Source organism: Leptinotarsa decemlineata, unplaced genomic scaffold (assembly GCF_025532065.1).
Source record: "Leptinotarsa decemlineata unplaced genomic scaffold, Ldec_3_MD MMD2_tig00000133_RagTag_RagTag, whole genome shotgun sequence".
Lineage (NCBI taxonomy): Eukaryota > Metazoa > Arthropoda > Insecta > Coleoptera > Chrysomelidae > Leptinotarsa > Leptinotarsa decemlineata.
In genome coordinates this window covers 677,675-693,888 of record NW_027412542.1, presented here as the reverse complement: position 1 = coordinate 693,888, position 16,214 = coordinate 677,675, and the positions used below count along the sequence as shown (strand labels likewise).

The 16,214-nt window shown below is 35.0% G+C and overlaps 1 protein-coding gene across 3 annotated transcripts in view; it reads right to left on the bottom strand.

Moving 5' to 3' along the window:
- The window catches only part of dachs (unconventional myosin-IXb-like dachs), a 174,047-nt gene that overhangs the window by 21,422 nt on the left and 136,411 nt on the right, over positions 1-16,214 (bottom strand). For all 3 annotated transcript variants that reach the window (XM_074172453.1, XM_074172454.1, XM_074172455.1), the window contains 2 exons: positions 15,030-15,251; positions 2,462-2,658 (listed from right to left, as the gene is read on the bottom strand). In XM_074172453.1, coding sequence (XP_074028554.1) covers positions 2,462-2,658; positions 15,030-15,251 — 419 coding nt within the window. The remainder of the gene's footprint in view (positions 1-2,461; positions 2,659-15,029; positions 15,252-16,214) is intronic.

Genomic DNA, 16,214 nt, shown 5'->3' with positions numbered 1-16,214 from the left:
TAACAAAATCCCGAAACACGTCAAATTTAAATTATAATTTGACATACTTCAATGGAAAAATGCTACCCGTACCTTCAAACCCCGTTGAATGACAGGTACAATCCCCAATTTTTCAAATGGCAACTATAGGCTTGTGATATATTGTTTGAAAGGTCTCTTCATTAGCAATTCAAACATTTTATCGCTTTTAAGTTTATTGCAACAAGACAAGATAATAAATTAAAATCATGTGGTTACCGAAATTCGATAAAATACACTCAAAACTTATTTCATTTTGAGGTATTGATATTGAGAAAGTAAGCAAAAACCATAGCAATGATCTTTTTAGATGGTATCCTTTGAAAAAATGTACATAATTTCCGTGACAACGTTAGTTCGAAACGCCTTGCCAACTAGTTTTGTATGTTACATTAGTTGTGAGTATTTTAATTCAAGTTTAAAGTTAGTTAACTTCAAGTCTGACGAATGGTTAGATTAACAGAAATACATAAAAAATGCATCCCTATAAAATGAAACCTACTCAGGAGCTCATGGAAGACGTTTTTGATAGAAGAACTTTGTTGGATAACAATATCATCCAATTAGAAGACGTTATGTACTTTGTCTCTTAACGGTCATGCTAATGGACAAAATTGCCGCTACTGGTAAACGCAGAATCCTCACTGGATGAGAGAAAAACACACGCAATACCCTCAAAAGGTTGATGTCTGGGCAGGAAGTGTAGGAAACCATATCATTGGTCTCTTTTTCATTGAGAGCAACTTGAATGGCGGTATATATTTTGCACTACTTCAAAATGATGTCAGGAAACCCAGTTCCAGTGAATACGATATGGTTTCAGTAGGATGGAGCACCAGCACATTACTGCAATAACTCGATACATTTCCAAATCGGTGGATAGGGAGGCGATGATCGATTGAATGGCCAGCGCGATCACCAGATCTGTCGTCATCGAATTTCTTTCTATGGGGATATGCAAGGAGCAATGTGTACAAAACTAAACCTTCAGATTTGAATGACTTAGAACTAATAACGCTTGCGATTAGGTCGGTCAGGCCCGATATGTTAAATAATGTTAGAAGACAGTTTTATTTGAGATTATAATGTTGCCAAGACGTTCGCGGTGAATATTTTGAACATCTACTTCGTTGACATCAATAGTTCTTTTACGTATTCTACATTTCATTACGTTTTGCATTACATTTTAGTTTTTGAGTGTATTTTATCGAATTTCGGTAACCACATGATTTTAATTTATTTTATCTTTATTGTAGCAATTAACTTGAAAGCGAAAACATTTTTGAATAGAGAATGAAGATACCTTTCAAATGATATATCACAAACCTATACTTCCTATTTAAAAAACTGGGGGTTGTACCTGTCATTCGTAAGGGGTTGAAGGTGGGGGTGGCATTTTTACGTTGAAGAATGTCAAATTATTATTTACCGAAATAATTAAATTACTCCTTTTGGCTTTCATACAGTGTGTTTATGGGTACGTGCAAACATTCATAGGTATACATTTTTGCACTCATAATATCTAGGTTCAAACGTCATATCTAGACATTCATACTGATGCAGGGTAGACAAAATAAGTACAGCAAATATGTGAGCCTATCAAAACAAGCAATTCCATACAAAAAATATTTGCTGATACTTCACCTTCACCTCAATAGGAAAAACTTTTTTTGACTCAATTTTCTAGATAAAGAATAAATGATGAAGAATAATTGTAACATTGCATTGAATAAAAGGAAGTTAGGAACCGTACGTTAAAAGATAAGACCCCGTTAATCCTTAGCACGCACAAGTTTCAATTTCTGAGGGTTGTCTTTCGTGAGAAGGCGACATCTATTTAACGAAAAAAAGATTTTCAACAGATCTGAAATGAGCATCTTGAAAATTTGGATGGTTTCTCGACCATGAGTATTCGAATGTGTTGTAATTATACTACTGTAGTGAATTTAAATATATGTGAGCCACAATAAACCCTCGTGGGTCGAACAGACCCATTCACTTTGGACCTACTTAGCTACACACCTGTATTTTAGAATTCTATAATGAACGTTCAATCGTCACAAGTTTTTAAACGCTTTTTGACGCTTTTATACGTTTTTTAGACGGTTTTGAACATTTTCTAAATAATTTTAGACGCTTTTCGCCGTTTTCTAGACTTTTTTGACGTATAAACCGACGTATAATGTTGGTTCGCGATCTTTATGTTTGAATGACCTCTAACGGTACAAAAGTATCTAGAAAGAAGATTCGTAGGAGAAAGCATTTGATTTTGTTGACGAAAAGGTGGTGCATATTTACTTAGATATGATTACATATTAAAATTGAAACCCCAATACAAAAATTATTGTGTTATTTGAAATTTTTCACCACACGTCCGTCTTTGAGTTACAATCATTAGGATATAATGAAAAATACGATGACATCGATAAAGATATGAACTCACCAGTGCCGCAGGAGCATTATTGGTAGAAACAACCTTTGGAGTTGTTGCAGGCTGAGCCACAACAGGAACAGGTATGCCGCCCTTCAAGGGGGGCGGTGACGTTCTTTCAAGCGGAATCCGATTCCTTAGCGTTGCTATATCAGCACCCAGGTTCCGTAGCCGCTGCTGAAAATGAACGGCTTCATTTGTAGATGCATCTGAAACAAATGAGGGATGATTGAAGTTGAGATTCAATACAAACACGTGAATATTCACAATGACATTGGAAAAATCAAATATTCTTTATGTACAATATTTTATATACGAGTATATCAAAGTATATCAAGATTTGTCGATATTATTTAATATAACAAAACACCGCGACCCGTTATGGCCACAGTATCTGATGTTTGTGACATATCTAACGGTACAGGCTCAGTACTCGGACCTACCCCATTTCTACTCTATATCGACGACTTGACTACCATCGATATAGAAGGTAAATTTACTTTATTCGCCGACGACACTACAATATTATGGCGCATAACCAACAGAAATGATCTATATAATGCCATTTGCTCTGATATTTACAAACTGCAGAAAACGTCATTAAGATTTCTCTGTAGAGCCAGGCGGCGAGATTCTTGTAGGCCTTTGCTTATACAAACAAATATTATCACTGTATGCTCTATTCATTTTAGAAACAGTTTCTTTAGTGCATAAACATAAAATAGAACTTCCCTCAATTGTTTCTCATTATTGTCTCTCTATATTGTATAATGGTCTCAAGATGTATAATCCTCTTTCTAATTACCTGAAATGCCTAGTAAACTGTACTGAATTTCGAAAATCAACAAAGGATTTTCTTATCGAGAGGCTCCATTATAGTTTGCAAGAATTTTATGACGATACCTTTTAATTATATTTTATACACTTGAATTGAAGGGGTTATATTTTTAGGAGTGATTAATTTTTGGGAAAGAAAGTTTTTGGCTTTCTACTACTCCATCTCGATACAAAAAAATGAGAGAATCTTCCAAAGAAAGGAAGGAAGTAATCAATTTGAAAATGAGTAACTCTATACATGGATGTGTAGATAATGCAAAGAAGTAACTTTCAGACACAAACTGAAAGAAAGTCTTCCTGAAACAGCTACTTTCATATAAACATTGAATTACACAAAAGAAAAAATTCTTTCGAAACAAATACTTCTATATGAACACTGAATTATACAGAAGATACTTTCCATAACGAATGTTTGAAATACAAACTGAGTAAAGAAAAGTATCTTCTGTATAATTCAGTATTCATACAGAAGTATTTGTTTCGAAATAATTTTTTCTTTCGTGTAATTCAATGTTTACATGAAAGTAGCTGTTTCAGAAAGACTTTCTTTCAGTTTGTGTCTGAAAGTTACTTCTTTACATGATCTACACATCCATGTATAGAGTTACTTATTTTCAAATTGATTACTTCCTTCCTTTCTTTGGAAGATTCTCTCATTTTTTTGAATCGAGATGGAGTAGTAGAAAGCCAAAAATTTTATACACATATTTGTGTTTTTATACATTATTATTATTTTTGTGTTTGTATGTGTATATGTGTGTATATATGTTTATATATTCGTGTAGGTATGTTATTTTGTTTATATTGCATTTATATTGTATATAACCAATATTTTTTAGAAAATGTGACATTCAAAATTTATTTTTTTATTTTTATGGTAGGACTCTAGATATTTTTATCAATCTACTAGCTTATACTCTGATTTCATGCACTTGACTATGTTTTTTTTTCCAAAGAAAACAATGTTATCCAAAGCTTTGTCAATAAGAGTATTATTATTATTATAATCCGGATATAGTTATCATTTCGGATCTGTTAACTACATTTTAGGTGCATCAAAAACATTTTTTATACATAGTGAACAAATTAAAAAAACTATTCAATATCAGATTTTCCTAACTGTTATATCAATCCACCGTATATTCTTATAAATCTCAACGCATATTCAGCGCCTTCAAATTATAATTATTGTGGAACGTGCACGTATTCATAATAATTTGGCCTCCAGACATATATATATATATATTCGAGCTTACACTTCGAGTGGGCAAAACACGTGTCTCAGTATTGATAATGAATGGAGAAAATAGAAGAATTTATCTGTTTGTTTATCCATACATTGTTCTTACTATTACGTGGATTGTTCAAAAAATTAAGTGAATGTTCACATATCGCTGACTATGGACATTCGATTAGCGTTTTTTAAACTTTGAAGATATACTTCTTTTGGCGCGTTAGGGAAAAACGGCACCCAAAACCTACACCCTGAAGTCAGCTTCTTCTTCTTCAATTTATATGGTCGTTGCCTCTCAGTCGAGCGCATATGGCCAGACTTCTCCTATCTATAGTGAACAGAACCTTCGTCCGAGGGCGCAGCTGGCTTGCTCAAGGCAATGCTGCCACCCTAACTTTTTCTTTTACGAAAACACTCAATTTTTTTACTAGGGGGCCACCAGTCCCCTCAATATGACTTTTACTGGCGTAGGGGGCCGACAAAATGTAACTTTAATATTTATTCGAACTTGACTTTATTTTTTAAGAAACACCTCACTTTTGGACTCTACTCCGACCACGACATCCATGTGTCATTTTTGAGGACGGTCGTTATCGGCTGTGTGTAGCTATCCGAGGTCATTAACTTTGCATCTCGTTAAAAGCATTGGACTTCTATCTTTACCACCTCATAAAATTTTCTGTGGAAAATAATTCACACAGTTTCAATGTCACTCAGACACAAATGGATATTTTCGTCCTCAAAAAATATCTGCATGTGACCTATTCGTGGACAAACTTACATTGAACTGGAACTTTCTGACATTTCCTTTAAACGCTTTTCAACACTCTCATTGTCAATATTCTATTCAGATGAAACGAAAATTTTCCGTTCCAAAATCCAAGACAATTGGTTCATGAAACTCGGCTAGATATAGCTATCCCACTGCATAACTGAATGAAGTTATTACATAACTTGACAACGGCAATAATAATTGTACGAATGAAAAAAACATTATAGTTCAATTTACCTGATATACGGTACAAATTACAAAATACCAGTTCTCGATATGGGTTCTCGGAATGTAAAGCCGCTGAAGTTCAGCGGCGGATACCGGGACAAATTTTAAGGGTTGTAATAATTTATTTTGATTAGTTCCTTCAAACCAATAAAATGATGAAACTATCGAAGCCTAGGCCATCAAAACAAAATTTTACAGCGAAAAAAAACGCTTCTTCCCAACAGCTTCAGAAACTGATCTAGATATCATTATTCTTTTAATCATACGTGACTCTCAGGGACTAGTTATGCGTCATTCTCTCAATTTCAATCACTGTCACTGTCCTAATCGAATTAAACCAATGGAATCATTTATTCAAATAAGATTGTGATTGAATATTAAAACTTTGCATAAATGCTTCCACATGAATACGTTTACGGGTTTTATTTGATATTATGATTATGACAGTGACTAGACCGTAAATCTACTGAGATAACTCAAATGAATATGTAAATCAAATAAAACTCACCAATGCACTAATGAACAGATGCAGGAGACCGAAATGAAAAACAAATTGCCACCCTTCACTGATTCATATAACCTTACGAAAATAAGACAACAATTCTTCAATCCAAACTCCACCTTGAACAACAATTTTTATATAATATTCAGAAATGTCAATGTCTCAATCGAAACTTATTGGTATAGTGAGACATATTTAATTTGAATCGATACATTATGCTGAATAATACCAATTTCATTGAAATCGAAAAGAATAAGCGACGTACAGTTAATGTATCTAGCCGCGTCAAGTAAGTCGGGTGATTCGGGTACCGGCTTTGCGGTCCCATACTGCTGTTGGTGTTGGTGTGCAACAGCAGCATGGGAGAGACTCCAATGTTGCCTAGTGAATGCGTCGTTCTTCAACATGTATTAGGTGGGCTGAAAAGTTCGTAGCCTAACACATAGATGGCGCTACTAGTATTAAATACATATGATTTTTATTTAACCCTAATCTTCGAAAGACACTTGTACACATTTCACAGCTGTAGGATTATTAGTTTGTGGGATAGAATATTTTGAGTGAAGCAACTTATGTTAGTTTGAAGAGAAGGTGTAAAAAGAATTTCGTGTGTTAATAAAGCATTGATTTTTGTCGAAAAAAACTGTTGAAAACCAAGTCATCTGAAGGTACAATTCGTTCAGGCCAGTCTCAACCCCTACACTGTAGGTTAATAAAGTGACACCTATCAGAAAACAACTACTTCCCTGGCTAATACCACAAAGGGCGTTGGATTATATCCGACGGGTGTCAGTGCAGGATTCTTCACTGAAGTTATTCCTGCGTATTATTCCTGTGATTTTGAATTATTGGAACACACTTGCAGACCGGTTTCAGGCTGTTTGGCCACTCGTCATTGCAAGGTGGTATCTATCATCAAGATAAAGTCGATGATTTCCGTTAATTGAAAATCGAATTCCTTCAGAGTATCATTTCCTGAACTAGGTTGAAGTGGACAACAAGCAACATGTTTGTCATCGCTACATCTGCCTGTGAACGAGGTAGCCAACCGCATATCCGAAATTTGATTTATAGCCAGTCTTTAAGTATGCCCACTGACTATGTGTGAAAAAAAACTGTTGAAGACAAGACTTGACTTGATGAATATTATTCGGACTTTACACCAGGAAAATCAACCGTTGAGAAGTGGTTTGCTAAGATTAAACGAGGTGAAATGAGTACCGAGGATGATGCACGTATTGGACGCCCCGAAGAGTCGTTACCGACGAAAACAATTTTGGATGACGTCAAAGTGAAGTTGATCGAGATAGCTGTGGCTCTAAAGATATCAAAGAAACGTGTTGGACATGTCGTGCATGAATATTTGGATATGCAAGAGCTCTGTTCAAAGTGGGTGATGCGCGTGCTCACAATTGATCAAAAACAACTACGAATTGATGATTCTGAGCAGTATTGGAAGCTGTTCAACCATAAAAACCCGCATTTAGACGTCTATATGTGATACTGAATGAACAGGGCCATGTTTGATTCATTGATGGAGCCACATCATTTCACACCAGAATCCAAACGATCGTCATCTGAATGGACTGAAGAAAAAGGAAGTGCTGTTTTAACAAGATAATGCGCCGTGTGACGAATCAATGAAAACTACGGCAAAATTGCATGAATTGTGTTTCGAATTGCGGCCGCATCCCCCGTATTCTCCAGATCTGACCCCCAGCGATTTTTTTCTGTTCTCAGACCTCGAGAGAATGCTGACTGGAAAAATCGAGGCTTATTTTGAGGCTAAAGAAGAATCGTACTATAAAAATGGTATCGAAAAATTGTATGACCGCTATAATCGTTGTATCGCCCTAGGAGGCAACTATATTGAAAAAATATCATCAAACATTTTTCTTCTATGTTAGCCGTTTCACGCAACTTCTTTCAACTTTCTCTTGAACCAGCCTTCCTCACTGTGGATGATTTCAGCTTCAGGGTGTTTCTCTTGTACTCGCCAAGGCGGAATTACAAGAGCCTCTTGGTTTCATCGATATAGGACTTGTCGCACTCAAATGATATTCGTTAAATGCAATGAAAATGGACAGAAAAAATAATAGGGATGTTATTTCATATACAATTTTTTCCACTTTGCCAGAAGAAATATTGCCGTAACTGTATCCTATAACGATTTTAACAAAAATAGAAAACCAGTTTCGCTCATGGGATGCATTAATGAGGATTACATTTTAAAACTAATACGAGTGATCGAAACTACAACTTTCGTTCATTATTCAATTTGTTACATTCAGTTTCAAGACAGTTGGAATATGATAAACATGAATCAATTTGAATATTTATCCGTTTGTTGACCTTCAAGAGTTTCTGAGAGAATTGGAAGAAAGCTTTCTCGTTAGTGGACCAACTGATTTAGGAATATTGAAATCTAATTATGACAATAGTATTTTTGTGTAACAATTCTCTAGATTTCTACTCATCCATCGTTAAAGAAAAAAATTTGGTCTGCATATTATCATAAAAAGTTTTCATTGTACTTATTTCTTTGAAAGTCATCAAAATTTTTTGTTTAATGAACAATTGTGCAATACTTTTCATCAACATTCCATCAACCAATAAAAACCCAAAGGATACATGTATCTACTGATAACAATTTTCAAAATAGCTGTAATTACCGTATAATAATAATGATAATAATAATAATCTTTACATTCAATCCTTACAGATCACATACAGCATGATACAGGATTCGTCACAAATAAAAAACCGTGTGATAGCAGACAAATTTACAATCAACAATATTAAAATATTACTATTTAATAGATTTGTACACATATACGTGAAAACATTCATTACATTTATATTCATACATATGAACAAACACATTTTCATTTTGCACCAAGAAATTCTTTGATACTTATATACTTTCAATTTTTATTTCAAGAAGTTTTTATTCCGTTGCTCTCTCAGGTTTGCGGGAAGATGATTGAAAAACTTTATACTTCTATATGAGGGTTTTTTTTTCATAGAATGATGAGCTGTGTGCAGGAATTCTGATGATGTCTCCATTTCTAGTTGGGTAACCATGGCAATGAGAAACTGTTTGATACATCTCACTATGTTGCATAAATAACATTATACATTTGAAAACATAAATAGATGGAACTGTCAAAATTTTATGTTTTTGATAATATGTTCGATACGATTCACCTGAAGATGGAAGATTCAAATTTTGATTACCGATGTAGATGGTTGTGATCTATCGTTTAAAAATATTTTCATCGCCGCATTGTTGCCACTTCTACATGTAACATACATCAACTTGGAAATTTGAAATAGAACACCCTATATATTTCAGAGTGTCTGAAAAATACAACTCAATTAGTATCTTTGAAAAACGACCATAACTAATTTTTTTCAAATAGAACACCCTGTATATTATTCAGTTTTCAAATGTAGCCAACCAATGTGAACTATTTATAAAAAACTTTGCTCCCATGCAAGCATAAAATTTCCAATAAAATTAAAAATCAAGTGCATAATACACAAGAAATACTTTTGAATATTATGAAATAAGTGTGAAAAATTCATTACATATGGTGAATCTTTTTCTATTTTCAATAATCTACTCGAATATCAGAAGAGTTTTAATTTATTAACATTATAATATTATAACATTATAACATTAATTTTCAATTTCGCAAGTGAATTTCGGCAAGGATCATGATCTAAGTGTATCATGAGCGAAGTCTGATTTAAAAAAAAACAAAATAATGGATTTGACAATAACTTGTTTAAATAGTTTGACTGTCATATTGAATAGTGAAGATGGATAATAATAATTATTCGAACTCTTAAAATCCTAAATTCGTTTTATATTCATTTATTCCACGATTGATAACATAATAACATCACATCAATGTTTACAAGCGAATGGTCATCATTTCAAGCACCTGAGCTAGTGAGTTTTTGTCATGTCTGTATCAAATGTCAAATAATTGCGAAGCTAGTTTTACAATATTTTCTCTTGTTTTTCAATGTAGAATTAATTTTGTTACCAATTTAATTTTGAAAAGTGTTTAACATTCACCCATTATGAAATTTCATTCATGTATTTCATTAAACCTTTATGAACTAATATAAAGTTATTATTCATTATTCAATGTGTTCAATAAATACATTTTTCATCGACTTTAGTATTTGAAATGTTATATTTGTATAATAGAAGCAAAAAAAAAATAGATGAATTCATATCTCATAAACGGTCAGAGATAGATATAAGACATAGTTGATCGAAGTTGCTCACATTGGTTGGCTGAATTCGAAAATTGAATAATATACAGGGTGTTCCATTTGAAAAAATTATTTATGGTCGTTTTTCAAAGATACAAGTTGAGTCGTATTTTTCAGACACTCTGTATAAAATAAGATTCGAGTTTTGTTCTGAAATAATGACCATCATACCTTATCTCAACGTTGCCAGAATTTGAGTTCGATGTATCAGTTAATTCATGCGATATTAAATATTAAAAATACCATGTTTTTGCAAAAAAAAAATACAAAATGATTATTATTTTAAAAATGGTGAGAGATAGGTATAGAATATGGTCCACAGAAGTAACTTGGATTTCGATGCGGAATTCAAAAATTATATAATATACAGGGTGTTCCATTTGAAATTTCCAAGTTGATGTCTGTTACATGTAGATATGGCAACAACGCGGCGATGAAAATGTTTTCAGAGGATAGATCACAGCCACCTACATCGGTAACCAGAATTTGAAACCTTTATCTTTTTTTTTTCTCTACATACGTCTAATAGACGTATGTGAATATGAAATACCCTGTATATATATATATATATATATATATATATATATATATATATATATATATATATATATATATATATATATATATATATATATATATATATATATATATATTGCAATATTAAACTCTACAAAAAGGATTTGAAGTTTTATATCTTCTATTAATTATCTGCGAGCGCTTTCGACAGTTGGTAGTACTGTCATCTTTTGGCACTCCTCAAACTGAACTGGTTATCCTGTTTTCTGTCTCTTCATAAGGTCAGAGCGTCTTAACTCAGGTATTTCAGGTACTTTAGGTAAATTTGCCTGTATTTGTTCTGCATCAGGTACTCTTCTTCGTGTTAGATCTTCTCTAGGAATGTATATATCAAACAAAACCATACATGTGATAAGCAAACTGTAAGCAAGGCTAATATTTCCTGTTTCACTACAGGATTGATAGACCTTTCGTCCAATAGATTCTCTACAAGAGTTATCGTTTTGAAGTGTCCGATTCCAACCTGTGCGATTATTCAGGTATTAAATAAAAGAGAAAATATTTGTTTTTGCACTATCCAGTAATATTTATTACAGTATATTTTATATTAAATATTTGATAAAAATATAATACATCCCAGTCTAGTCTACACGCTAAAAAGTATCAGAAAAATTCCATAACCACCTTAACTAAACTGAAAATCAGTTGGGCAATACAATTATCAGTCTAATTTTCTTTTACTTCTGCCCAAATATTCTTTTACAAAGTGTGTGGAAGTGACGTGATGTGTCAAATATTTGTTTCCGCTCACGTCGAAAAATCACGGTTATTCGCTATAGGTTACCCTTAGGAAAAAAATTCCTATAAATATCTGGGTTACCATGGTAACGCGAGAGGGAATGCGCATTACATTGGTCAAAAACTGTAAGAGGTAAATTTTCGGCAGAATATTAGGGATGGCGTTTACTAAGTGATAAAATGAGGATTCAAAATTCTCATATCAATACTCTGTATAATAAACACAAATATTACAGATGGCAATTACTTCAGCCTAAAATTTTAGATGCATGTTGGCATTCTTTAATGGGCTCAACAGGTGCTGTAATTGTACGTTATTTTTTATCTTGACAGATAATTATTTTTATAGAGAAAAACGACCGTTACACTAATTTGTTACGAGCTTCCTACACACCGCAGTCGAAGCGACAATTTCAGATTTGGAGATTTTATATTCAATATAATTCATTTGAGTCACAAAGGTTAGAGAGTTGGTCAATAAAAGGCAGCAGATGTGGAAATGTTTATAAACAGTTATAGTTAGGTAGTTCTATGTTCGTCGCAGAAAAGCAGAAATTAATTTCATTTGGTCGATACGACCAATCGATAGACCGCTTTCAGGGTACTTGCCCCATCATCAGTACCCTACATTAAAGGCGCAACTGACAAAATTGGCCGAACTCTCGACAAACAGGACATAAAAACGATATTCACCGCCAACAATCAAATTTCCACATTTCTCCGTTCCTCCAAGGACAAAATTGTTAATGAAATTCCATGCTCCGATTGCGATAGAACATATGTAGGCCAGACCAACAGACGTGTGACTAGTAGAGTATACAAACATCAACTTGCTGTCCGAAACTCAGACCAATCTTCAGCCCTGTCCAAACATCATCTAGAGCTAGAGACAGGACACAACATAGACTTTGCGAACATCAAGACCATCTCCACAGCGAAAACACTACAAGTTCGGATAATTCGCGAGGCCATCGAAATTGAAAAGCGACCTTTCTGTCTGAGCAAATGTGATGAGGGCCAGAGACTTCCAACTGCCTGGAAACCCCTAATTTCCCGATGCTCACCCCCACCAAGACGTCTGGTGACCCCGAAGACCCGCCCCTACATTTCCACTTCAGTAGTTTCCGCCGATATAAGTACCACTGAACACCCATCGACACCTGACTCATATAAACCTATCAGTCTCCTCAATGTCCCCGGAAAACTTCTAGAACGTCTAACCACTTACAGATTGAATAACTTCATCCACGAAAATAATATCTTCCCTCCATACCAACATGGCTTCAGACCCGAACACTCCATACAAAACGCGCTAGTCGAACTAAACACACATATCACCCCAAATATTAATTCTTCCTTCGGTACTGTCGCCATCCTCTTAGACATCGAAAAAGCATTCGACAAGGTATGGCACGCTGGCCTGATCTGGAAACTTATTCAAATCCAACTTCCTCCTCACTCCATCAGACTAGTCGCGTCACATCTTACCAACAAACAAATTCGTGTCGTGTCGTGTCTCCTTCCCGTTCATACCCAAAGCCGGAGTCCCCCAGGGATCAGTCCTCGCTCTCTTCCTATTCCTAATATATGTTCACGATTCTCCCTTCACTCAAAAAATCCTTCAATACGCAGACGATACAATCCTTTACTCCTCCGCCACCAGCACCCGTATTCTGCAAACACAAGCCCAAACAATGATCAACCACTTCGAGCAATGGTGCAACAAGTGGCGAATCAAAATAAACCCCCTCAAAACTCAAACAATCCTATTTAGACACCCCAATACCACGACTCGTCGTAAACTTAATACTAACGACTTGAACCTCACACTGTTAGGAGAGAACCTCCACCTTCAAGACTCGGTGTCCTACCTGGGGGTCACTTTCACGAGGATCCTCAACTGGGAGACCGACCTCAGAGAAACCCTGGATAGAGTCAGGAAAAGGGCGAATATACTAAAAGCGCTGAGAGGCAAACTCGGCAGATGTAACAGTAAGACTCTCTTACATACCTACAAAACCTTTATAAGACCTATCGTGGACCATAAAGCCGCGCTATACTGCACCCTCTCCCAGAATCAAATCTTACGTATACTAAGAACCGAGAGAAGAATCCTAATAAATATCCACAACTTTCCCTCCCAAGACCTATATAACCAAATTGATATTACACCTATCAATCTGAGATTTCAGGAACTCCAGGGCAGATACGCATTGAGAACCATGAGAAGCCATAACACCGCGGCCATCGCCACCCTGTCCTCCCCATGGAAACCCCGCGGAGGCGCCAGAAGGATACTAAGGAAAAAGCTCCCGTTCCCCCCAGCCAGACTCCTGGGGCTGCTGGAAGACCCTTCGGAGCAGATCCAGAACATCCTAGAGGAATATGCATTGGCTATCAGATAGCGAAAAATCCACTTCCTGGAATACCCTGAAGAACATCATGAACTATCGACCACACCACCCCAGGCTCATCACGAACCAACACTCCCCAAGTAACGACACACTGCTATGGACCAGGACACCTGAACGAACAAAGGAAAAACTAACACAATACTAACATTGATTATAAGATAGATAACTGTAACCCTGAAGAGGCATAAGCCTAAAGCAGGGCTCCACCATAAACATACCTTGTAAACACTAACACTAACCCCAAAAATTTTAATAAAAACATTAGTCAGTCCCATCGACACCTCAGTTCAATCTAAGGAGTAGGCAGGTTGAGACCTTAGAGAGAACTCATGCCAAAACCTGGGGAATAGGCATCTTGAGGCTCCGGCGTCAAGTCACATCAAATTCTTGAAAATGGCTCCAAAATGGGAACCGAAATGTCGAATACAAAACTCCAGACGGCAAAACGCCGTCCTTTCATGGATTTCTTCAATCTTAGGAACAGGAAAAAGTCGCAGGAGGTCAAATATGGCGAGGCATGATTACGGTGTTGTTTTTGGCCAAAATATTACGAACAAGTAATCGTAATCGAATGTACGAGAGGTTGAAAAGTAATGGATACATTTTTGGAAGCTTCCCAAAAAGATTAAAATGAAAGGGTGGGAGTTTGTAATGAAAAGTATTCTTTTAAATTTAAATATAAAGCTACAAGATGTAGAATCGAATGTGCTGTGAGATAGATGCGGAATGAATGCCAGTGTGACAAGTAATTTTTGCCATAAAGACAAATCCAATTTTTAAATTGTGAGTCTCTGGTCTAGAACAAACATTTTCATGTTTATCCCAACCCATTAATGTCTTACTCAATGCTGGACCATTTCATGAACCAGTAATCATTTTTCTACTGACCACTAACGGCCAAATGTCTTGACCATTTAGATTCTAGGTTTGGTATCAATTATTGGAGCAATGTTTTTTATCTATATGAGGATATTCTTCGAAAATCTCACCTGTTTTCACAGTTTGTATAGGTAGTGATAAGCCTTTCATTGTTCTTGCATGTCTTACTTGAGGTTCTGCACTGCTTTCTTCTGTGAGACTGGCAACTCTGGAATCTTCTCGTTCTTTGACTTGATTGTTGGTCCATTGAATGCTTAGTGATTGTTGGGGTCCTTGGAGATTCAATTCGTTTGCTAACTGTTCTTCAATCAATGTGAGTGTCGGAGCATCACCTAAAAGTGCATATTTCATGATATTTATCGTATTATAAGTAACAGGTAGAATTTTGAGTAAAACATAACATAAACGATAACTGACTTCATTGGGAATCGAGGTGGCTTTCAAATTTGTAATATCTTTTTCATTATCTGATGTGTATGAAGGATGATGGTATTTTTTGCACTTATTAAAATCGTAAATAATTTTTTAAATTATTAAAAGACACAAAACAGGAAAAAAATGTTTTCGAACTGAAAGGGATTTTAATGTACAATACAAGCTCAAACGATGTAACTCTCTTTAACAACATATATCCTTTTTTTATCCACTGTAGTTGAAATAGTATTTTTTCTTACAGAACTACTCCCTATATATGAGTTTGTGTCAGGAGTTTTCTGCCATTTCCACATTTCCATCCAACAAGCTGCTGTTTTTTGATTGAGCCAGTGATAGAATTCAACCAATTTAAAATAATACGAATTTTCGTTTGAAATGTGTTCAATCAATCCATATCATTATGTATGCATTAGGAAGTTTATTCATTAATTATTGTAGATAAATAGGATTCTGAAGATGAAGGTGTTTATTTCCATTTAGTGGGTCAATAGTTCCAAAGTTTTTTATTTCATCGAAAAATTATATCACTGAGTCTGGATTTTTCTCTTTCACGATGGAAAAACATTTCACTTTTTCGAGTATCATGAAAATTATTTGTAGAGGTTGTCCAAATCTACTTTCTAGAATATTTATTATTTTGTCAACATTCTTAGGCGTTAGCAGGAGAATATATCAACGAAAGACAGTATGGTTTCAGAAAATTACACTCATCTACTCAAGCAGCAACGGACATTACTCATACTATAGCAAAAAATAAAGACACAGGATTTTGATAGTGTATGCCACGACATACCTACTTCTGAATAAGCTGGAAAAATACGGAATAAGAGGTTTAGCGTTAAAACTGTTGCAATCTTTCC